The sequence below is a fragment of the Sinohyriopsis cumingii genome, chromosome 15 (genome assembly GCF_028554795.1).
Source record: "Sinohyriopsis cumingii isolate HCF-2022 chromosome 15, ASM2855479v2, whole genome shotgun sequence".
NCBI lineage: Eukaryota > Metazoa > Mollusca > Bivalvia > Unionida > Unionidae > Sinohyriopsis > Sinohyriopsis cumingii.
In genome coordinates, this window is record NC_142975.1 from 30,211,450 (window position 1) to 30,231,314 (window position 19,865).

Consider the following 19,865-nt stretch of genomic DNA (forward strand, 5'->3'; position numbering starts at 1 on the left):
TTTTATGATTCTGTCAGGCATATTACCCTGCAGAATTAAGAAATTTGACAGTTTTTCAGTAAAAAGTCCTGTCAGATAATCAATATTTTCATTAAGGGGATTTTTATTGCTGGGAAAATGCTGATTTTTTGTTGATTTTTCGGGTATATTACCGTGTTTTTGTAATAAAATCGGATGATTTTTATTGATTTCGGGAGGGTAAAGTACCCTCTTTTTGTAATAAAATCAAACAATTTTCATTGTTAATCCTGCAAATCAGACAAAATCAACAAAAATTCCCTGTCAGATAAAAAATATTTTTGTTATTAATGAGATTTTTATTGCTGTGAAAATGCTGATTTTTCGTTGATTTTTCAGGTATATTACCGTGTTTTTGTAATAAAATCAAACAATTTTCATTGATTTCAGGAAGGTAAAGTACCCTCTTTTTGCAATAAAATCAGACAATTTTCATGATTCTGTCAGGGTAATTACCCTGCGGAATTAGCAAATCGGACGATTTTTCAATACAAAATAAATTTCTTATAATTCTGAGCACCCTGACTGTCAGGATTTTTTTTGAAGATTGAAAATCCTCAGGATGGAAATCTCTAGGATTGAGATCCTTAGGATTTCACAAGTAAATTAATATGTAGAGTTTCATGTCTTAAATCCAGAAGGTGGTTAGATTGGTCTGTTAGTTTGAAATTTATTCTTGATAACAGTGGATTATAATACTGCAGATAAACCTGATTGATCGGCTCTGGCACAATCAGATATCCAGGTGGTTCTTTCAGGGTGAACGAATAAAGAACAAATCCTTGCTGGGCTTGATTTGATACTGTCGTGTCCTTGCTGTAGCTGCCATTGATGACATCACACACAAGATTGACCACAACCACTTCGGTTATATTTACGATGCCCAGGGATACATGTCGGCCTGTCCCTTCCGAGTCGTTGTGCCTGAGAATAGTTGCTGGTGGTAGTGTTTTTCTCCACGCAGTGAGTATGTCGGGGAAAAATATTCATCAATGACATCATTGACTGCTTTTCTTAACTCGGCTGTGTTATATCTGGGAAATTTAAAATTCAGCAATTCAGCCTCGGTTATTTTGTATGCAGTTAAAAATTGTTGTTTAGAGATACTCTTCTCGGTAATTATTGCTCCAAGTAACCGCCGTTGAAGATATTCCATGTCGGATACAAGCTGATTTAATACTTCTATGCGTTTAATGATTTCACTATGTGAGTTATCGAAAAGATGTTCTTGGAAACTTTGTTGTAGTCATTGTAGCTGTGTTTTATGTTCTTGATTAATGATTTTAAAATATCCGGTGTTTTGACTTAAAGTAATCTCAATACCTGCTTCTCCAGCTTGACGTTTTTCAGAAGTAAACTCCCATATCATATTATCCTTGTCACGAAAACTAAATCTATCATCCAATTTCTCTTGCTTTATACCATCTATCCTCTCTTTGTACAATGGTGCCATATCGTGGTACGAAGTCTTATCCGTGACATAATCAGACTTTTTCAGTTCTGGTGGTATCGGTGGTGTTGGTGGTGATATTTCAGGCCATCCTAATACTGTTCTGATCAAACTCTGATATATATCTACGGCGTAGTCTGGGGTGTTTATTTCAATCGCAGAAGACAGCGTTGGTTCACGAACAGTTATTTTAATTTTGGATTCTTTTCCTGTGATATTTTTTATTCGACGTTGTAATTCCTCATTGATTTCATCAATTTGATAAGACCTCGTTTGTAACCCAATGACGTTCCAGTCGGGTGTACCATCAGGTCGGTTTTTATGTGCAAACATGAACAAATTATTTGCTGGTAATCCACCAAACGATTTTGATCTGATATTGGGCCAACTGTGACATACTTGTAATTGTGCTAGTGCGATTTTTTTCACAGGAATTGCAGTTGGGAAATTAATACTAAATTCAGGGTTAGTAGAACTTACCGTTATCATCGAAATTCTCCTCGGGGTTGTATTTTCAACTATGTCGAGCAGAGCTCGATGAAGTAATTGCGTCATTATTTATCTTTGTTGTTTTTAAATGGCAAGTGCAGTCTTCGTATATCTTAACCATTAATGCGAATTCGGAATCTGATATTGTTGTATCATCAATGCTTGATGATATCAACAACAATAATTTTGAGTATGCAGACGTGGCTGTGTTTAGTTGTTTGACATAATCGTGCAATTTTCTGCTCGTGCACGAGGATATTTTTTTTTGCGATTATATTAAAAACCCCTGCGATGGCAGTTAATGAAGAGACAATTGTTACTACAATTGTTACTGGTGTTAACACTGATAATACTACTCCGGTGGATGCAACTAACAGGGATACTGAGCATACTAGCGCATCAATGATGACTGCTCGTTGTTTATATTTTTTTACTTTTAGGTTGTATTTGTTGATGAGAGTTTTTAACTCTGATTGCCATTCGTGTACTTGAACGTATCTATATTGTTGCGCAACCAATGTTGTTGTTGATGCTGTTAAGGGGATCATTTATTATCTTACACAGTAACCAATTCAGGTGTTTCAGCTACGAATTCCAAACACCACCAGTAAGATGTTGTGGTTAATTTCTTATCAGCTGCTTCCAGTATAAATTCCTCCTCGGTTCCCTTGTTTAATATTACAGTCAAAACCCCGGAAAACTTATCAGTGGAATGTCGCCAGGGATACTTTGTGAAAATCTAAAATTTTGCGGCACTGAACACAGAAAACCTGTACACACCAGTAACTGTTGCGGTGTATTTGATAGTATTATTTTGTTTAGACCATGTTGCGAACCCAGATGATACCGTGTATACTATGTTGATAAAATGCCCAGGAGTAACTCCAGGTGGGATTTTAATCAAACTAGTTTTGTTAACAATCTCAGGAATCCCACTTACGATATCTTGTTATGTTTGTTTGATCGTGTTAGTATTGGTTTTGATATCTGAAAGTTTTATGTTAACGGTGTGCGGAGAGCCAAAGAATTCTTCTGCGGTTTTTTGATGGTTTCTGCGAAATCTTGCAAAAGCACCCACGTGAACGTCATACTCTGCCCGCAGCGTGGATAATTTATTGTCCACGTTGTCAGCATATAGTTTGCGGCATCATTGGCAGATGTTGGAGTTGTTACAGCTACTATTTTATTTTCGTTCATGTTGAGTTCACCTGTCATTGTGTTGCCGGTATTTTTTAAGCGATTAGTCACACTTGCTGCGATTTGATCTCTGATGGTTGTAAACAATATACTTGAGTCTCTGATTTTTCCGCTGTCAGTAAACACAGGGATGTTATCCGGGATAGCTCCAAGAACCCTGCAAACTATGTCATTCCATTTGATATTGCTGGTTTTTAGTTTTCCATATCGGTCCTGAAAAATAACAAACTCATCTGGGTCTATTCCGGTTAACATTAGAAGATTGTCAATTTCATCTTTGGTCGCATATTTTGATAAATCTACATCACCGCGTTTTTTTTATCTCTGCCTCGATGAGAGATCTTCCGTAAATATCTACCATTATTCTCTTAAGGATTGTTTAAATCGACTCGAGGTATACTCATGCGCGACTTTGTGAGGTGGTTTGGTTGATTTTGATATCGCGGTGAGAACATTTAATACTTCACGGCCACATATCGGCGTATTCGAGGAATTCAACTGGTGGTGCTAACCCATATGAATCGAAATAGATAATTTCACGTGGATCGATCGCGTAAGCAACCCAGTGAGTTCCTGGACCATCACTGTTATCAAGATTAATAATTCCGGTTTTTGGACTGTTTGGTTGTTGTGGTAGCTGATCTCACATAAAAACACCTTTGAAATTTTTTATATTTAATTGTTTAGCAGCATCGAGCAAATCAAAATTTGACATTGGTAGAAAACCTAGAACCATTTTGGGTACCATGAAGGTGGAGTTCCTGGAAGTCTGAGACCTCGTCCTTTTTTTTTGATATCCTTTTCCAGTTGCTTTCTTTAATGCCATCCCAGCAGCTGTTCCAACAGCCCCCAACGTGGCTGCTTTTGCGACAGCTGGGGCAGCAGCAGCTATCAGTGCTGGTATTGCTGCGAGAAGTGGAAATATACCACCTGATTTAATCATATCCTTGACAGTTTTTGGAGCGAAATCAAGTTGAACTCCGGTTTTTGCTTGCTTCACTTTATTGAAATGTTTTAGTTGGGTTTTAGTCAGCGATAACCTGTTTGGACCACCGCCAGAGATTTGATCATTTTTTAGTGTTATCGCCGCCCCACATACTTTTGCGTTTTTCAATTGTAATTTCTTTACCTGACCAGAAGTCAAAGCGACATTAACGTGACTATATGACATTTTATAATAAACGCGATTGATCTAATTGCCTACATGTTTTCCACTGGTGCATCAATGAGTCTCATTCGGCCACTGATACCTTCAAGTAACATTGCCTTATTGCTAAGTATGACCGCGATTGCTTTGTAACCAGTGTCATGAACTAATGGATCAGGATTGATAATTGGTAGGTGACCAATCTGAGCTCGGAAGTACAAATCGAGATGCTCCATTGGGAAGTAATAAATCGGATACAAATTTGTAAAATCAAGCTGTGATATTTGCGTCCCAGTATCTATATTTGCATTATGCGCCAAGAATGTCCACCAGCGATGATACGCACGCGCTACATGATTTTGTGTCAAATTTTGTGATATATCCTCAGATGGTTCTTGTTGCCCATTTATTCTTAACGAAACCTCGGTAACATCAAGGTTTTCAAATATCATATGAGATCGGTTTTGTTTATTTTCCCAAGTTTTACCTTGCAGTGCAATAAAAATGTCGTGGTGCAGAAATACCTTGTGATGTTATATGCCAAGTAAACAAACCCACATTAGAACCTTGAGTGGAATCTGTGGTCACTGTTAACCATGATAACAATGATTTACCACCCTGATTCATAAAAGAAAGTAATCGCGGTTCTTCTGTGATCAATGGGGTTAATACCGGCATCCACAGTGAAAGTTTTGATATCTCTACTTTGCCAGCGAAAGCAGCATCAGCAGCATCATCAGCACCAACAACACCAGCTCCTCGCCAGATCGCATCATTATCACTTTCTTTTCTGTGAAGCACGATTGTGTGTTTAACTCCAAAGATAACCCTTCTAAAATCTCTGCAAAATCCGAAGATATGCGACAGCAGAATGGCACATGAAAAATTCCTACTGAGTCCTGACAGCACTGCTCGGCGTGTTAAAAATCCTAAGTTGTAAGTCCCTCTAACACTTTTTATAACATTAAAAGCAGCAACAGGTTTAGCTACGACCTCAGGAGGGGCGTTAACTGGTCGATCAGCTGCAGAAGTGTCTTTTAATGCCACTTCATCATATCGAGTATGGTCAGCGTTGTCGGTAACATCCTTAACAAACATCATCGATGGACCAGCTGATCTTATAAAATCATCAGAGTATCTTGCTAGACCAATTATTGTTGTAGCAACATCGACATCTTTTTGAATCGATTCGATATTTATTCCATCAATCATGTAGGTGGCGCAACTAAACAGTGCCATAATTCCATTATTGACAAAACCAACTCGGTCACTGGCACCGTAGTTAGCACCATCCGTCTTTACAAGTCTACCTTCTACTTCAATAAAAGCCTCATGGTGCAGAAAATATCTACTTGTATCATGAACTTGAAGTTTGATACGCCCTCGTTGATTTGGTTCTTTTGCATTGTAGAAATAAAATTGATAATCACGCACGGAGTTATCTTGTGGGACCGGCTCATCTATGTTAAATGCTGTGTCGGATATGCGTTTAAACATTTTATACTATTGCGTGTATTTCCAAATGGTGATTATCTTCATCGAACACGAAGTCCACTTCCTGCTATCAAATTTGCTGTTATATTTTTGTTTGCGTCAGATTCTAACGCTGCTAGTCTCTGATTTGCAGCTTGATTTATCACCTTGCTAACATCCACATGCATAATTTTGGTACTTGGTAATTTCACCGGTGCTGATTTTCGTCTTATTAATCGCGCTAGTCTTTCTTTGATCGCTGAGAGCGCCTTACCAGCAGCACTAACAATTGCACCAGGAGCTTTTTCACTAACAACATTAATGGCTTTCATCGATAATTGTTTTGCAAGAAGACCCAGTTTTGGTGCTAACCCTGCAAATAATCGTTGAGTTACATCACCAAGTCCGTCTCCGTAAGCTGCTCTGTAGATTGGTAATCGTGAGTTTACTGCTCTGATCTGCACAGGTGTATGTCGGTTATATATGACCATGTTATGCTATTTACTTTTGTTTAATCGCTGTAATCATCAATGAATTCATCAATGAGTTCTCGGTAAATACCAGCATCCATGACACCACCTTGAAACAATCACCGACAAATATCAGCTGCTTCATTAATTATTTCTGGTGAGTTGTTTCCAGCTCGTTTTCCTCCTATGAGAACTTCTAACCGCAAAACGTCATTAAAAATACTATCAGGGCAGGGAATAAAATCACCTCCTAAACCCTTGCCGGATGTTTTCTTTGGAGATTGTTGTAGTTTTCGAAATCCTCGTTGTCATCGTTCTTCTTCGTTGACGTCTTCCACAAATTCCAAGTACTTGGGATCGGCTGGGTTAATAGGTAATCCTTTAGAGGCAAAATATACTGCAGCAGGCCACTGCTCAGGTGTTATTTTTTCCAAATACTCAGGCTTTACATGAAGCGAATACTTATCATAGCTCAAAGCAACAGGGAGTATCATGTTTTTTGGAACCCCTTGAATACTTCTTAGAGAGAAATCGTAAAACATCTCTGTGGGATTCTTTGGTAATCCGGCCCAGAATTGTTTTTGCTCTGTTTGCTGCGGAGACGAAGAAGGATATAAAGAAGAATCATCTTCTTCAGATGTAGGAGAAGGCATATGATGGTGTGGAACAACAATATAAGGTTTTTTCTTTTTTCTTTCTTCCTTTTCTTTTCTCTTTTGTTCTCACTCATTCTCTTTTTCTTCCAGTACTACTTCTCATTCTTTCTTTTTTTTTTTTGTTTCTTTTTCTGTTGTTCTAGTTCTTTCACTTCTTCTTGCCGGTCTTTTTGCTTCGCAATATAATCTGCTGCTCCCTGCAAATAAAAGATGTAACTACCGCTTGTTTTGCTTATTGGATTAATATCATCTCAATTTATTTTATACAACCAATCATACCACTTGTTTCTACCTACTCTGATATATTCGGGTTTTAAAATATCACCCTTGGTATTAAATTTTTTAGCAGCAAACTCAACAAATTCAACCGCATCCTGGGGTCTTTCTATCTTATAAGTTCGAATTTCTTCTAAACCCACTTCAGTAAATTTCACCGTGGGATCAATTATCCTTTTTTTCTTTTCAGGTTCTCCAACAGCACCTTCAAGTTGAGGCTGGACTGCAGCCTTTTTTTCAGCAGTTTCTTTTAATACTTGAATAAGACTTTCTTGTTTCTCACCTGGTTCCTTTTTAGGACCCTTAATAGCAGTTAAAACATCTCCAGTAACCGCGGTAATAGGTTTAAACAACTGTTCCGTTTCCGCTGCATACTCGACTTGTGCTTCCTGCCGCGATTGCACATTTTTTTTACAATCCTCTTTTACTGGAATATATTTTTTAAGTGCTTCCTCTTGCTCTCCAGCAAGTCTAGCTGTGTAGGATTCCGAGTGTACCATTATTTGGTATAGCAATTTTTAATTCAGAGCAGCAGGGAGGGCAACGCTCTCAACGCGTCACCGACTCTATCGCGTATTTCCTTAAGTTACATGGAAGAAAAAAACCTACCAGCGACAACAGGTAAGCCAATTTGTCATCAACGGAGTTGTCTTACTGTGAGTATCGCATTTTTTTTAACGATTTTTGCGATCCCCCCCAGGAAGTCGTATTTTGGCGAAATACGGATGAACCAATTAGAGTCTGTTTGCCCTCCCTGCTGCTCCATTGTGATTAAAGATAGTCTCCCCTGAGGTAGAGGATGTTTTTGATCATTGTGATTAAAGATAGTCTTCCCTGAGGTAGAGGATGTGTTTGACCATTGTGTGGAAGGATCTGTAGATTTTGTGCCTTGGAAGTCCAATTGGAAGAGAAATCAAACATGACAAGACTAAATAAAGCCAGGATTGTAATGTCCAATTTGGAAGAATTAAGAGTGCTTTACTAATATGATCAGCGACTATATTATTTAATATTTTCCCAAAAAGATTAAAAGCGGGGAAAATATATGGGATTAACACATGGCAAGAGAGAAAAAAAGGCATCAGTTTTAAAAGCACCTTGTTCTGGAAAGAAAATCTGCGTATATGTTATGTTTAAAAGCAATATATAATTTGACTTATGAATATTCCTTTCCAAGTGCTATTCCCAAATTTGCCTAGCTAACTGATCCAATTTAATAGATGCCATTCCACCCATATCATTAATATATGAGATAGCACATATGTTGTCAGACTGAATCTCAATATGTTCTTTTTATGATTTGAATAAAAAGCTTGCAAGGCATACAAAATTACTAATGACTTCAGGTAATTTATCGAAAAGACGGTCTCGCTCTTTTCTCTACGAGAGATTGATCTCTCTGAACAAATGTCATAAGCTCCCCACCCTGAGACTGATGCATCAGATAGCAATCTTCTCTTGTATGAAAGATTTTCCATTATCGGCAACATTTTGGTACCACCATTCCAGTTCCTGGATACTTTGTGGAGGTAATTGTATTCTGTTAATAAAATTGTTATTTTTGCAAAGTTCATTTATGTTATCATGTTCTAAACATCTGTAGTGCATTAGGGCTTCCACGATTGCATAATAGGCATTTATAAACATACAAACAAATGATACCAACTCTCCTACTATAAAATATGTTTTTTTTATCAGTTAGTTTCTTGGTAAGAGTTACTATTTTCCCACTTTCTCCTCAGAAAAACCACATCACAGAGTCTAAAACATAACCAATGGATTAAGTTCTGATTTTTCTAGATTCATTGTGAAACCAAGAGATTTTAATGTCTCAATCATAGTCCATGTATTTTGAAAGCAAATGTGACTGTCACCATCCATATTCAATGAGTCATCAATATAATAGGAACACCTAATGCACTGCTGTCTGAATAATGCATAAGTGGGTTTCTGTATCTTAGTAAACACCCTTGGAGCAGAAGAAAGCCCAAAAGGTAAACATACAAACTGAAAAATTTGACCATTCCAAATAAATGCTAGCTACTTCTGATAATCTGTATGTATTGGAATACTGAAGTAAACATCCTTCAGATCAATAGAAGTAGTGAAATCATTTTCCTGCAGGATAAGATCTCAAACTTTAAATGTTTCTTGTTTGAAATGTTCATAATGAACATATCTATTCAACTGTTTCAGGTTGATAATTGGCCGTTATGCCCCATTAGGTTTGGTAACAACAAAATTGTTTGAACCAAATTTATTATTCTTCGATATGGATGGAACTATAGCTCCCTTGTATGTTAGTTCATTGATTTAATTGGTATTAATGGTTCTTTGATTATCAGAAAAAGGTATTTCATTTAGAAAAAGAATTGGAATTGCATGAAATCAAACTCTCAAGTCAAATTATTCCATACAGCAATACAGTGTTTTAGATTTCCCACAGAACTCACCTTCATGGGTTTTAACTTGCGGCCTCATTTGGGAGGATTGTAAAAGCAGGTCTTTTTCTTCTGTTGGGATTCTGGTATTGATACCTGCTTAAGCATTTTGGGCAATATAAGGTTGAGACTGGAATCTTGTTCACTTATTGAACCTTGACCTTGCATGGTTCCACTGCCTCTAGCACCATGGCCTCTATAGAAACCCCTGTAAGTTTGGATATAAATTTCTTTTGCAAGTGCACACCCAGTGTTACATGATTTTACTTCCCTAGCCACATGATCCCCAAAAAGCATATATGTTACAGATGTATTCATATTGCAAAGATTCGAATATTTACTTTTTAAGTGTGTCCATTTTGTATATCTCCTTCTGAGTGATAAATGGTAATGCATCTGACCCATGAGAGTAATGGCATCAGAAATTAGGGTTTTTACTTCATCATTAGTTGCAGTCTGAGACTTTAATAATTCTGCTGATTGGACAATTGGCATAATGCCTGCAGCAACAAGGTTCTGTATATCTATAAAGGCTTTGTCATAAACTCTTTTGCTTAGGTCATTCCAAATTTCTTGATTGACAAGTGGTGTCCCAACTTATCACAGTTTTCTGGGATCTTGTACTTCTGTACAATTTTACTTGTTACACACAGAGAAGTACATGCAGCATTAATCAGCTCTGCCAAAGATTTAGAATTGGTTCTCCTTTTGGGGAACTTTCAGTTTGAGTAACTGCCACAAACTATCTGTATTGCTGGGAGTCTGGCAGTTGTAATCTGGTTGTAAAACATCAAACAATGACCCATTTATTTTGCCACTCAAAGATATTTGCTGGAATGGTCTACATATATCATTCAGCTTAAGTGGTCAGCATGTATCAATCAGCTTGAGTGGTCTACCTGTATCAGTCAGGTTGAGTGGTCTCTCTGTATCAATCAGCTTGAGTGATCTCTGTATCAATCAGCTTGAGTGGTCTATCTGTATCAGTCAGGTTGAGTGGTCTCTCTGTATCAATCAGCTTGAGTGATCTCTCTGTATCAATCAGCTTGAGTGGTCTATCTGTATCAGTCAGGTTGAGTGGTCTCTCTGTATCAATCAGCTTGAGTGGTCTATCTGTATCAGTCGGGTTGAGTGATCTCTCTGTATCAATCAGCTTGAGTGGTCTATCTGTATCAGTCAGGTTGAGTGGTCTCTCTCTCTATCAATCAGCTTGAGTGATCTCTCTGTATCAATCAGCTTGAGTGGTCTATCTGTATCAGTCAGGTTGAGTGGTCTCTCTGTATCAATCAGCTTGAGTGATCTCTCTCTATCAATCAGCTTGAGTGGTCTACGTGTATCAATCAGCTTAAGTGATCTACATGTATCAATCAGCTTGAGTGGTCAGCATATATCAGTCATCTTGAGTGGTCTACCTGTATCAGTCAGCTTGAGTGGTCTACCTGTATCAGTCAGCTTGAGTGGTCTACTTGTATCAATCAGCTTGAGTGGTATACATGTATCAGTCATCTTGAGTGGTCTACCTGTATCAGTCAGCTTGAGTGGTCTATCTGTATTAGTCAGCTTGAGTGGTCTGCCTGTATCAATCAGTTTAAGTGGTCTGCATGTATCAATCATCTTGAGTGGTCTACATGTATCAATCATCTTGAGTGATCTACTTGTATCAATCAGTTTGAGTAGTCTACATGTATCATTCAGCTTGTGTGGTCTGCGTGTATGAGTCAGCTTGAGTGGTCAGCTTGCATTAGTCAGCTTGAGTGGTCAACTCGAATCAATCAGCTTGAGAGGTCAACATGTATCAATCATCTTGAGTGATCTACTTGTATCAATCAGTTTGAGTAGTCTACATGTATCATTCAGCATGAGTGGTCTGTATCAATCAGCATGAGTGGTTAACTTGTATCAATCGGCTTGAGTGGTCTGCATGAATCAGTCAGCTTGAGTGGTCTACATGTATCAGACAGCTTGAGTGGTCTGCATGTATCAGTCAGCTTGAGTGGTCTACATGTATCGGTCAGCTTGAATGGTCTGTCTGTATTAGCTTGAGTGGTCTGCCTGTATCAATCAGCTTGAGTGGTCTACGTGTATCAGTCAGCTTGAGTGGTCTACCTGTATCAATCAGCTTGAGTGGTCTACATGTATCAATCAGACTGAGTTGTCTACATGTATCAGTCAGCTTGAGTGGTCTATATGTATCAGTCAGCGTGAGTGGTCTGCCTGTATCAGTCAGCTTGAGTGGTCTACCTGTATCAATCAACAGACTTAACAGAAATTCTCATTATATCCTTGTTTCTGTGGCTTCATACTCCTCTCCCCTTTGTTATGTATATCGGATTTAATATATATATATATATTTAGTTTAATTTGTTTCGGTTAAATATTTTTTTTCTATTATATGCTATTATAATGGAAATTTATTCACTATAGATGATACTTTTTTCATGAAATGGTTTGACCTTGACTGTTAGTTTATAAATACCAGGTGTTGATCTAAATTCTGACCTGGATTCTGAGTTTGTAGCAGTTGTTGTAAACCGCTGTATCTTTGTTTTAAAATGATTGGTTGTTATCAAGGTCATGATGGGACTACTGGGTTTAAGAGTAAACAACTTTTTTTTTTTTATTTCTTTGAGAAAATGATTGGCTTTCTCATGGTCTCACTGGGTGGAGTGATATTTTACAAGAATTTCCATCTAGAAACTTCCAGGGGATGATCACGTGACCCTTGTTGATGTTTTAGAAAGCCCTTATAACTCAGTGTTTTAGAGAATTAATTTTCAGTAAAGTTGGGCAGTTGAAGTGCTATGTTGTGCTGTTTAGAGTTATTTCAAATTATTTGTTTGGAGTTACTTCAAATTACTTGGATTCAAAAGGATTAATTCTGTTATTCTCTGGAAATATTTGAAGAGTGCTTACACAGATTTTGGAAAGACACTGCTTACAAATTTAATTTGGATTTCCAACACCGGAATGCCATTATTTGTATTTCTACTTGGAACTGTAGATAAGCACAGTACTGACTACAGCATACGTCATCGTTATCCATCTTAGATTTTACATCAGGATTCGAATTTGAAATTATTACTATTACTAGGACTTTTGCAATTTAATTCGTGGATTATTCTTAGATTATTTTTGGATTTGATTCTTGAAACCGTAAGTTTTCCTTTTTTCATTTTTACAGAATTTTCCAGGAAAATAAATTATTTGTTAAATTTTAAAAAGCTTGTTGTTTTCACTCTTTCTGTGTTACTGTTTATTCGAGCCAAAAACGTAACACCTTGGAGGAAGTTGCCTCAACCTCACAAAAGGCTGCAATATTTTATAAAACCCTGAAATTCTGAGTGGACTTTGATTTAGTTAATTGAGAATTCATCATCTTCCATAGCCATAGCAAATAAACAAAATGAGAAAAGAAAAATATGATAAATAACAAGTGTAACTTGGACTATGTCCTAAGATAGCTACAACACCACCACAATACCAAACAAGTGCCTATTGACATTTTGCTGCTCTGCTGCTGCTGCTGTTGTAGAGTTGAACGCCATTTTTCAGCACACGATAGGCTATACATGGCGGCCAGTATTAATGGTGGAGGAAGAACCCGGGAAAACCCCGGAAAGAACCACCAACCCACTGCTGCTCTGCTGCAATGCCAGAATAACTACGAAATACTTTGTGCAAGTATCTCAGTTGTATATGATACATTATGTGACTGATGAAAATGTTTCCTTTTCTTTGAAAGCACCTGTTTCCACCAATGGCAGAATATAATTTTATCTAGACATGTGAGGCCTGATGCATTACAAAAACCAATGTCTTTTCTCTATTATGTCTCCAGCTACTTTTTGCTTGGTATTATAAAGCCTTAATTCTGCCAACCCACCTACCATATTGTATGTACCCTGATGTTGTCTGATCAACCTGCCATTATTTTCTACATTAGATTGCAGTGGACTGCAGCTCTTGCCAACCTAGATTGGAGAGTCATGTGGGATGACGAAATACAGTTTGGAGTAACTGCAGTTAGTGTGGCGTCAGCCACTGCAAGCAGCAATGTAGCACAGAACTTTGTTTTATGGAAGAACCAGAAATGCTATTGTCAGGTAGGTACGTCGACCATGAGATATTAAAATGTCATATTTCATAATACTGCAAATTCCAGTAACTAGGTATTATTATCTGATTTAAAAGTTATATTTCTTTATTGTTAGCAATAAGCATTGAGGAATTGAATTTGCCATCATCATGAAATTTGTATTTATTTAAAGGGGAAAATAGCTCCACGTATGTCCACTGCACAGTGGGGAAAGAGAACAGACAACCAACTTACGATTGATGACCCAAACGAGGCTGGACTGAGAGAAGAGGAAATGGAATACTCCAACTCTGACCTGTCACCATTGTTGACTTTGAAAGGACCAGTAGCAACCAGGTTATGCAGACATGCTGAACAAAGGAGTTCAGACAATACTCTTGGATATGCCATTTTGTTAATTGTAACATAACTGATCAAAATAACATTGCTCCTTTTCACCAGTATTCACAGGAATTTTGAAAATAAATTGAAACAGTGGAACAGATTTTAAAGTGACACAATATAGTGCTTCATGCATGGATGTCCATGACCCAGCTTCACCCAGAATATGGAGAAAATAAAATCATGTGATGAATTTTCGTGCAGGCCAGAAGAGAAGCATATGATTTCACATATGAGAGGGAAATAATCAACTGATACATTGAAGACAACTGCCATTCATGCATGACTTAGTGTTTAATAGGTGCAAAATAAGCAAGATTGAATTGTATCCAGGTCAACTGTATGACAGTATCTCTCATATAAAAATCATTATTTGATGACACTTGAGAGTAAGTGAGAATCTTTTTGCCAGCTTGGATTACAAACGTATTATTACTATTTACCCACAGACATCAATGCACCTTTTTATTAATTATAACTACAGATGCCAAGTGCATAGAAGCCCAGTTGGTGAATAAACAAAACCGGCAATGAGTAGTAAACTCCTTCTTTGAACTTACAAAGCAGGCCAACCTCGGAAGCCGACTTTGGTTACACAGAAGCCTGTTTTTTCTCTTTAAAAGAATATCAATACGAAGGTTATTTTACTGCAAAGCAAGCTGACTTTGGAAGCTGACTATGGATTCTTTTAAGTGTGCTGATTTTTTTTTTTTTTTAAATTTGATTCTATAAAGACAGCCAAGATATGGAAGTTAACTTTGGTTCCTTTTCACCGGTATTCACGGTAATTTTGAAAATAAATTGAAACAATAGAACAATTTTTTTAGTGACACAATATGGTGCTTCGTGCATAGACATCGCTATAACCCAGCGTCACCCAGAAGATTTGGAGAAAATAAAATCATGTAATGAATTCATTAAGGCCAGAAGAGAAGCAGATGATTTCGTCGACAATATGATCATTAACCCTTTACCTCATGCAAGCGTCTTTGGATGCCCCTACTCCATTCACATGGAAGCGTCTTTTGACACCTCTACAAGATTCGCATGGAAGCACCTTTTGACGCCTGCTGTAAACATCGGCCATTTTGAGCTAGTTTTCATAGCGCCACCTTCGGGAGAAAACCCCCCATTAGATACTACATTCATATCTGCGAATGACAATTACGTCAGATCACATGGTCGCTATTCATGCACTGGTCGATATCTGCTATTTAAAGTAACTGGGTCGTAATCTCCATCTCCAAAATGGCAGCTGCAGATTTCATTCAGTAAGTACGAAGTATTCACGATTAGAATAACAACCACTAAAGATTCAATAAATTAGGTAAAGTCTCTGATATTGATGTAAGCAGCAATTAGTTTTTATAAATTATCAAATTCAGATGACTTAGTGATGTAGATGCACACGAAAACCTTGTAAATTTCGAGTATCGGAAATGGCAGCTACGGTTGGTCATGCGGCCTCACTGACATGATGGTGAACGAGTTCTCTCTCGATTTTGAAGTACATAAAAAATTCTTCCATGAAAAATAATTGTACAGCTATAACAATCGGATTTTACTTCTAAATTTTTCTACATATAATATATGTATACCAAAAATGTAAAATGGTTAAAACTGCTGTTAAACGTAACATACACTACATTGCTTAACAGTTCACAGGCAGGATTTCATTCAGTACTTACGAAGTTTTCACGATTAGAATCACAACCACGAAAGATTCAATAACTTGGGTAAAGGCTCTGATATTTATGTAAGCAGCAATTTGTTTTTATTGATTATCAAATTCAGATGACTTAGTGATGTAGACACAGACGAAAAACATGTAAATTTCGAGTATGGGAAACGGCAGCTACGGTTGGTCACGCAGCCTCACTGACATGACGGTGAATGAGTTCTCTCTCGATTTTAAAGCACATAAAATATTCTTCCATGAAAAATAATTACACAGCTATAACAATCGGACTTTACTCTTAAATTTTTCCACATATAATAGATGTGTACCGAAATGTAAAATGGTTAAAACTGCTGTTAAACGTAACATCACTACATTGCTTAACAATTCACAGGCAGGCCTATGCATATGCGGTTGGCTAGGTAACAGGTGTTCTATTTATAGCATGCTTCACTTTGTCACTATGCTCTATGAGGTAAAGGGTTAACATGGATGAAATTCTAGTGTACTTTGATCACATTCCTGGATGGGCTGATGATAAGATGGGGGGGGCCCCCGAGTGGCCGAGTGGTCTAAAGCGCTCTTCGTTACGGATCACTGCCATCTCACCTCTGTCTGCGGCGGTTCGAGTCTAAGATTCAGCCAATGTGGGTATGTGAGAAAGCTTGCCAGTAGCTTCTCGAGGGTCGGTGGTTCTTTCCGGGGTTTTCCCGGGTTCTTCCTCCACCATTAATACTGGCCGCCATGTATAGCCCATCGTGTGCTGAAAAATGGCGTTAAACCCCACAACAACAACAATAAGATGGGGATCAAAAGTGTGAGAATTAGCATTACTGGTGCAGATTTGAACAAATCTGACTTTAGTCCTTGCAGTTTCCACTCAGGCGATGTTGCCTCTAATAATTTTTCTTGGTATGAGAATATGAGAATGCTAAAAATATATTCATGCACCAAAAGAATGGATTATACATGTGCAGGAGACGAGTTTTGTTGATGAAATGCTTCAACAGTAGATTAAAGAGTACACATATATTTTTTAAAACAAAATTTCAATTCGAGAGCATTTTTCGACATGTAATTCTCAAAATGGTTTAAAAGGTGTCCCATAACCTAAGACTCGAGAAAAACAATGTCCCAAAACATACAGTGCACAAAAAAATTACTATTAAACATTAATTTATGGTGTCCCAACAAATATGGTGTTCCAACATATACAGTAACTATGGTAATGTCTGTTACCCATCTGTGTTACATTTCCACTACAACAGATCTTTGTAATCAGCATAACTCATGAACAAATTAATCTGTTTTGATAGCTTTGGTATGTGCATTGTCTCATAGACCTAACTGTGTTTAATTGGTTTTGTCTTGTCGACTCGATTTTGGAAAGAGTTATAGCACATGAAAGTTACCTACATCTCTTCATATGGTATTTTGTTTGTAACCAACATATCTCTGCAACTCTTACACTTGGTAGGTGAAGTGTCTGTTGTGTGCATTTTAAATGTTCTGTATTTCCTGATGCAGTTTAACAGCCTTTTTCTACATAGTATTGTTATCTCCATTACAGTGGATCCTTGCAGTTTATTCCAATTTAATTTTAAAAGACTTTACTATTCATGATTTTATTGCCAACTTTGTGTTGCCAACTTTATTCTGAATAGAGTTACTGCCAAAAGAATCAACTTAATATTATCACATGGGTTGTTGCTTGTAATTGGTATAGTTAAAGAGCCTTTCAACATATTATGATGCAGTTTGGTATAAATATTGTCTCAGAGAATTTCATTGGCCTTTTATGCATTTAGTCTTGTTTCCTCGAGTTATGGTCCTCTGATTTCTAATCTTCTTGACTTTGGTTTCCACAAGATAACTTCACCAAATGTTTCGGAATTTCAACCAGATTTGGCAGGTGGCATCAGATTGATGACATACTGAGTGAGTTTGACTTCCAGTTTTCCACAACATTTGTAGAAGTTATGACCCCCATATAAATTGCATTTTCACAGTATAACTTTAGTAATCTTCTTGCATATCAAGTATTCTTCGTTTTCAGTTAGAAGTATTATGGCCTCTGATTTTATCATTTATTTTATATACATTTTGAGACTTTAACATCTGTATGATTTGCTTTTTTATCTTATATTGTTTACATTGGAAGAGTTTATGTTCCTAAATTATTGTACAATTTTTTAAAAACATGTTTTCTAACTACGACTATTGTGCAGAGGTGCTGTAAATAATACACACACACACACACACACACACACACTTGTGTACCCACCCATTGACAGTAACCTGGGTAATAAAAAGGACAACCGGATACCATTTAAAAAAAGTTTCCAAGTTCAGACAACAGACATGGAATAACAATTACAGTTTGAGGCTCAAACTGTGTGCGCATTTATTTGTCATCATGGGGACTCGTATTGTTGCTTGCAATTTGCTTGTCATACATGTACTATATAATAATATGAGGATATAATAATACGAGAGAGGACACTTCTTTCCTTTCTTGTGTGATCTATTTAAGAATCAATGCTGATATTTCTTACTAGATTTCACATAGCATAATAAATTTGGTACAGATGCTTAGTTATGGCATTCGACTTTGTATGCCTGCCCAAAGTTTGGCTTGCTATTGTACCATTAATGAATTCCGGACCATTTTCCTACACTACCAATCAACATTACCATAGTATGCAAGTGCAACTCACTCAATGAAATCCTGTCCGCTCATTGGCCAAAGGAAAATGACGTACGAAACCTATTTACAACTTATTTTATATTGTTGTATAGTACATATGAGACTAATTGTTAAATTGGAAACAACAATGCAAGCCACTCACTGTCTGCTTTTCGTAGTTTCTTTTTATGGTATCCACATGAAACAGTTCCGAGAAAACAAATGGTATCTTCAATATGAAACCACATGTCGCATATTCATTGTATTTTGATACTGCATACATAGTGGACCAGTCTAAATTGAAAATAAATGTGCCAGGTATTGTAATAAATGGGCTTTGTCAGTCTGACTGATGGATGTTATATGACAGAAAAAATGTTGAGGAGAGGGAATTTGTTATCATTAAAAACATGGTGCATCCAGAAAAGGACAACTCAATAGCACTTTTAAAAACTTGAAACAAAAATTTGATAGTGATGTAGAAATTATGACTATTCAGCAAAGTTAGATATGTAGAATAGTTCAGGTATGTGTTATGCTTACATAATTTGTCAGTTTCTTTTGTGTCTACTTTTGTACTAACTACTAATCCACATGGAGTTAGCTGATCTGTGACAAACATTTTAACTGCAATCCAGATAAGTAGCAAAAATAAATGTATGTTTTTCATACAGTTTTCTGTAATTATGGCATGTAATAATATAGATTGTTCTTCCTATGCTCAGATTATGCTTTTTCGCCACTTATTTTAATAACAATTACACTTATACCTTTCTTCGTGGTTGGCATGTGTGAACCTACAGCAAAGCAGTTCAGGTTCATATTTCATACAATTTCCCTTTGATTGGGTACCTGGGAAACCGATCGTTAGGATTAACAGGTACCCAGTAGAAATGTCCTTTTAATTTTTACATATATACATAAATACATACATACGTTGAAACATACTGACTGACTGACTTTACTTGCCACAGCAATTATTTACTAAGGAATATTTCCTTTCAGTCAGAGCCACAGTAGCTCAGTTTTAAAGCATCAGACTTGTAATTCCAGGACCACAGGTTCAGTACCTACCCATATGATCCCAGAGCAGCTGCCTTGATGCATCTTTGGGAAAAGTACATTAACTCCCATTTCCTTAGAATTGTGTGGCCAGCAGTGTGTTAAAAGTACCATTAACCAACAAAACCAAATGAAACAATTCATTTTAGCCAAAATTGTCATGCACCTTTAGGTTATTGTGACTTTAAATGAGTTGGATTTTCAGGATTCCATTTCATCATTTGGAAGAGTTAAGGCCCCTGAATGTTCATTTTCTCCAATCTTTGCTTTCCATATGTTCTGTATGAGGTCTTGCAGGCAAATTGTAGGGCCCTTTGTTATGCAATCTCTACTCAAGTAAATATT

The 19,865-nt window shown here is 37.0% G+C and overlaps 1 protein-coding gene across 1 annotated transcript in view; it reads left to right on the forward strand.

The window, feature by feature from the left end:
- LOC149781478 (uncharacterized) overlaps positions 1 to 19,865 on the forward strand; it is a 430,415-nt gene that overhangs the window by 297,633 nt on the left and 112,917 nt on the right. The window contains exons 29-30 of the mRNA XM_089934971.1: positions 13,561 to 13,720; positions 13,886 to 14,113. Of these exons, the coding sequence (XP_089791097.1) occupies positions 13,561 to 13,720; positions 13,886 to 14,113 (388 nt within the window). The remainder of the gene's footprint in view (positions 1 to 13,560; positions 13,721 to 13,885; positions 14,114 to 19,865) is intronic.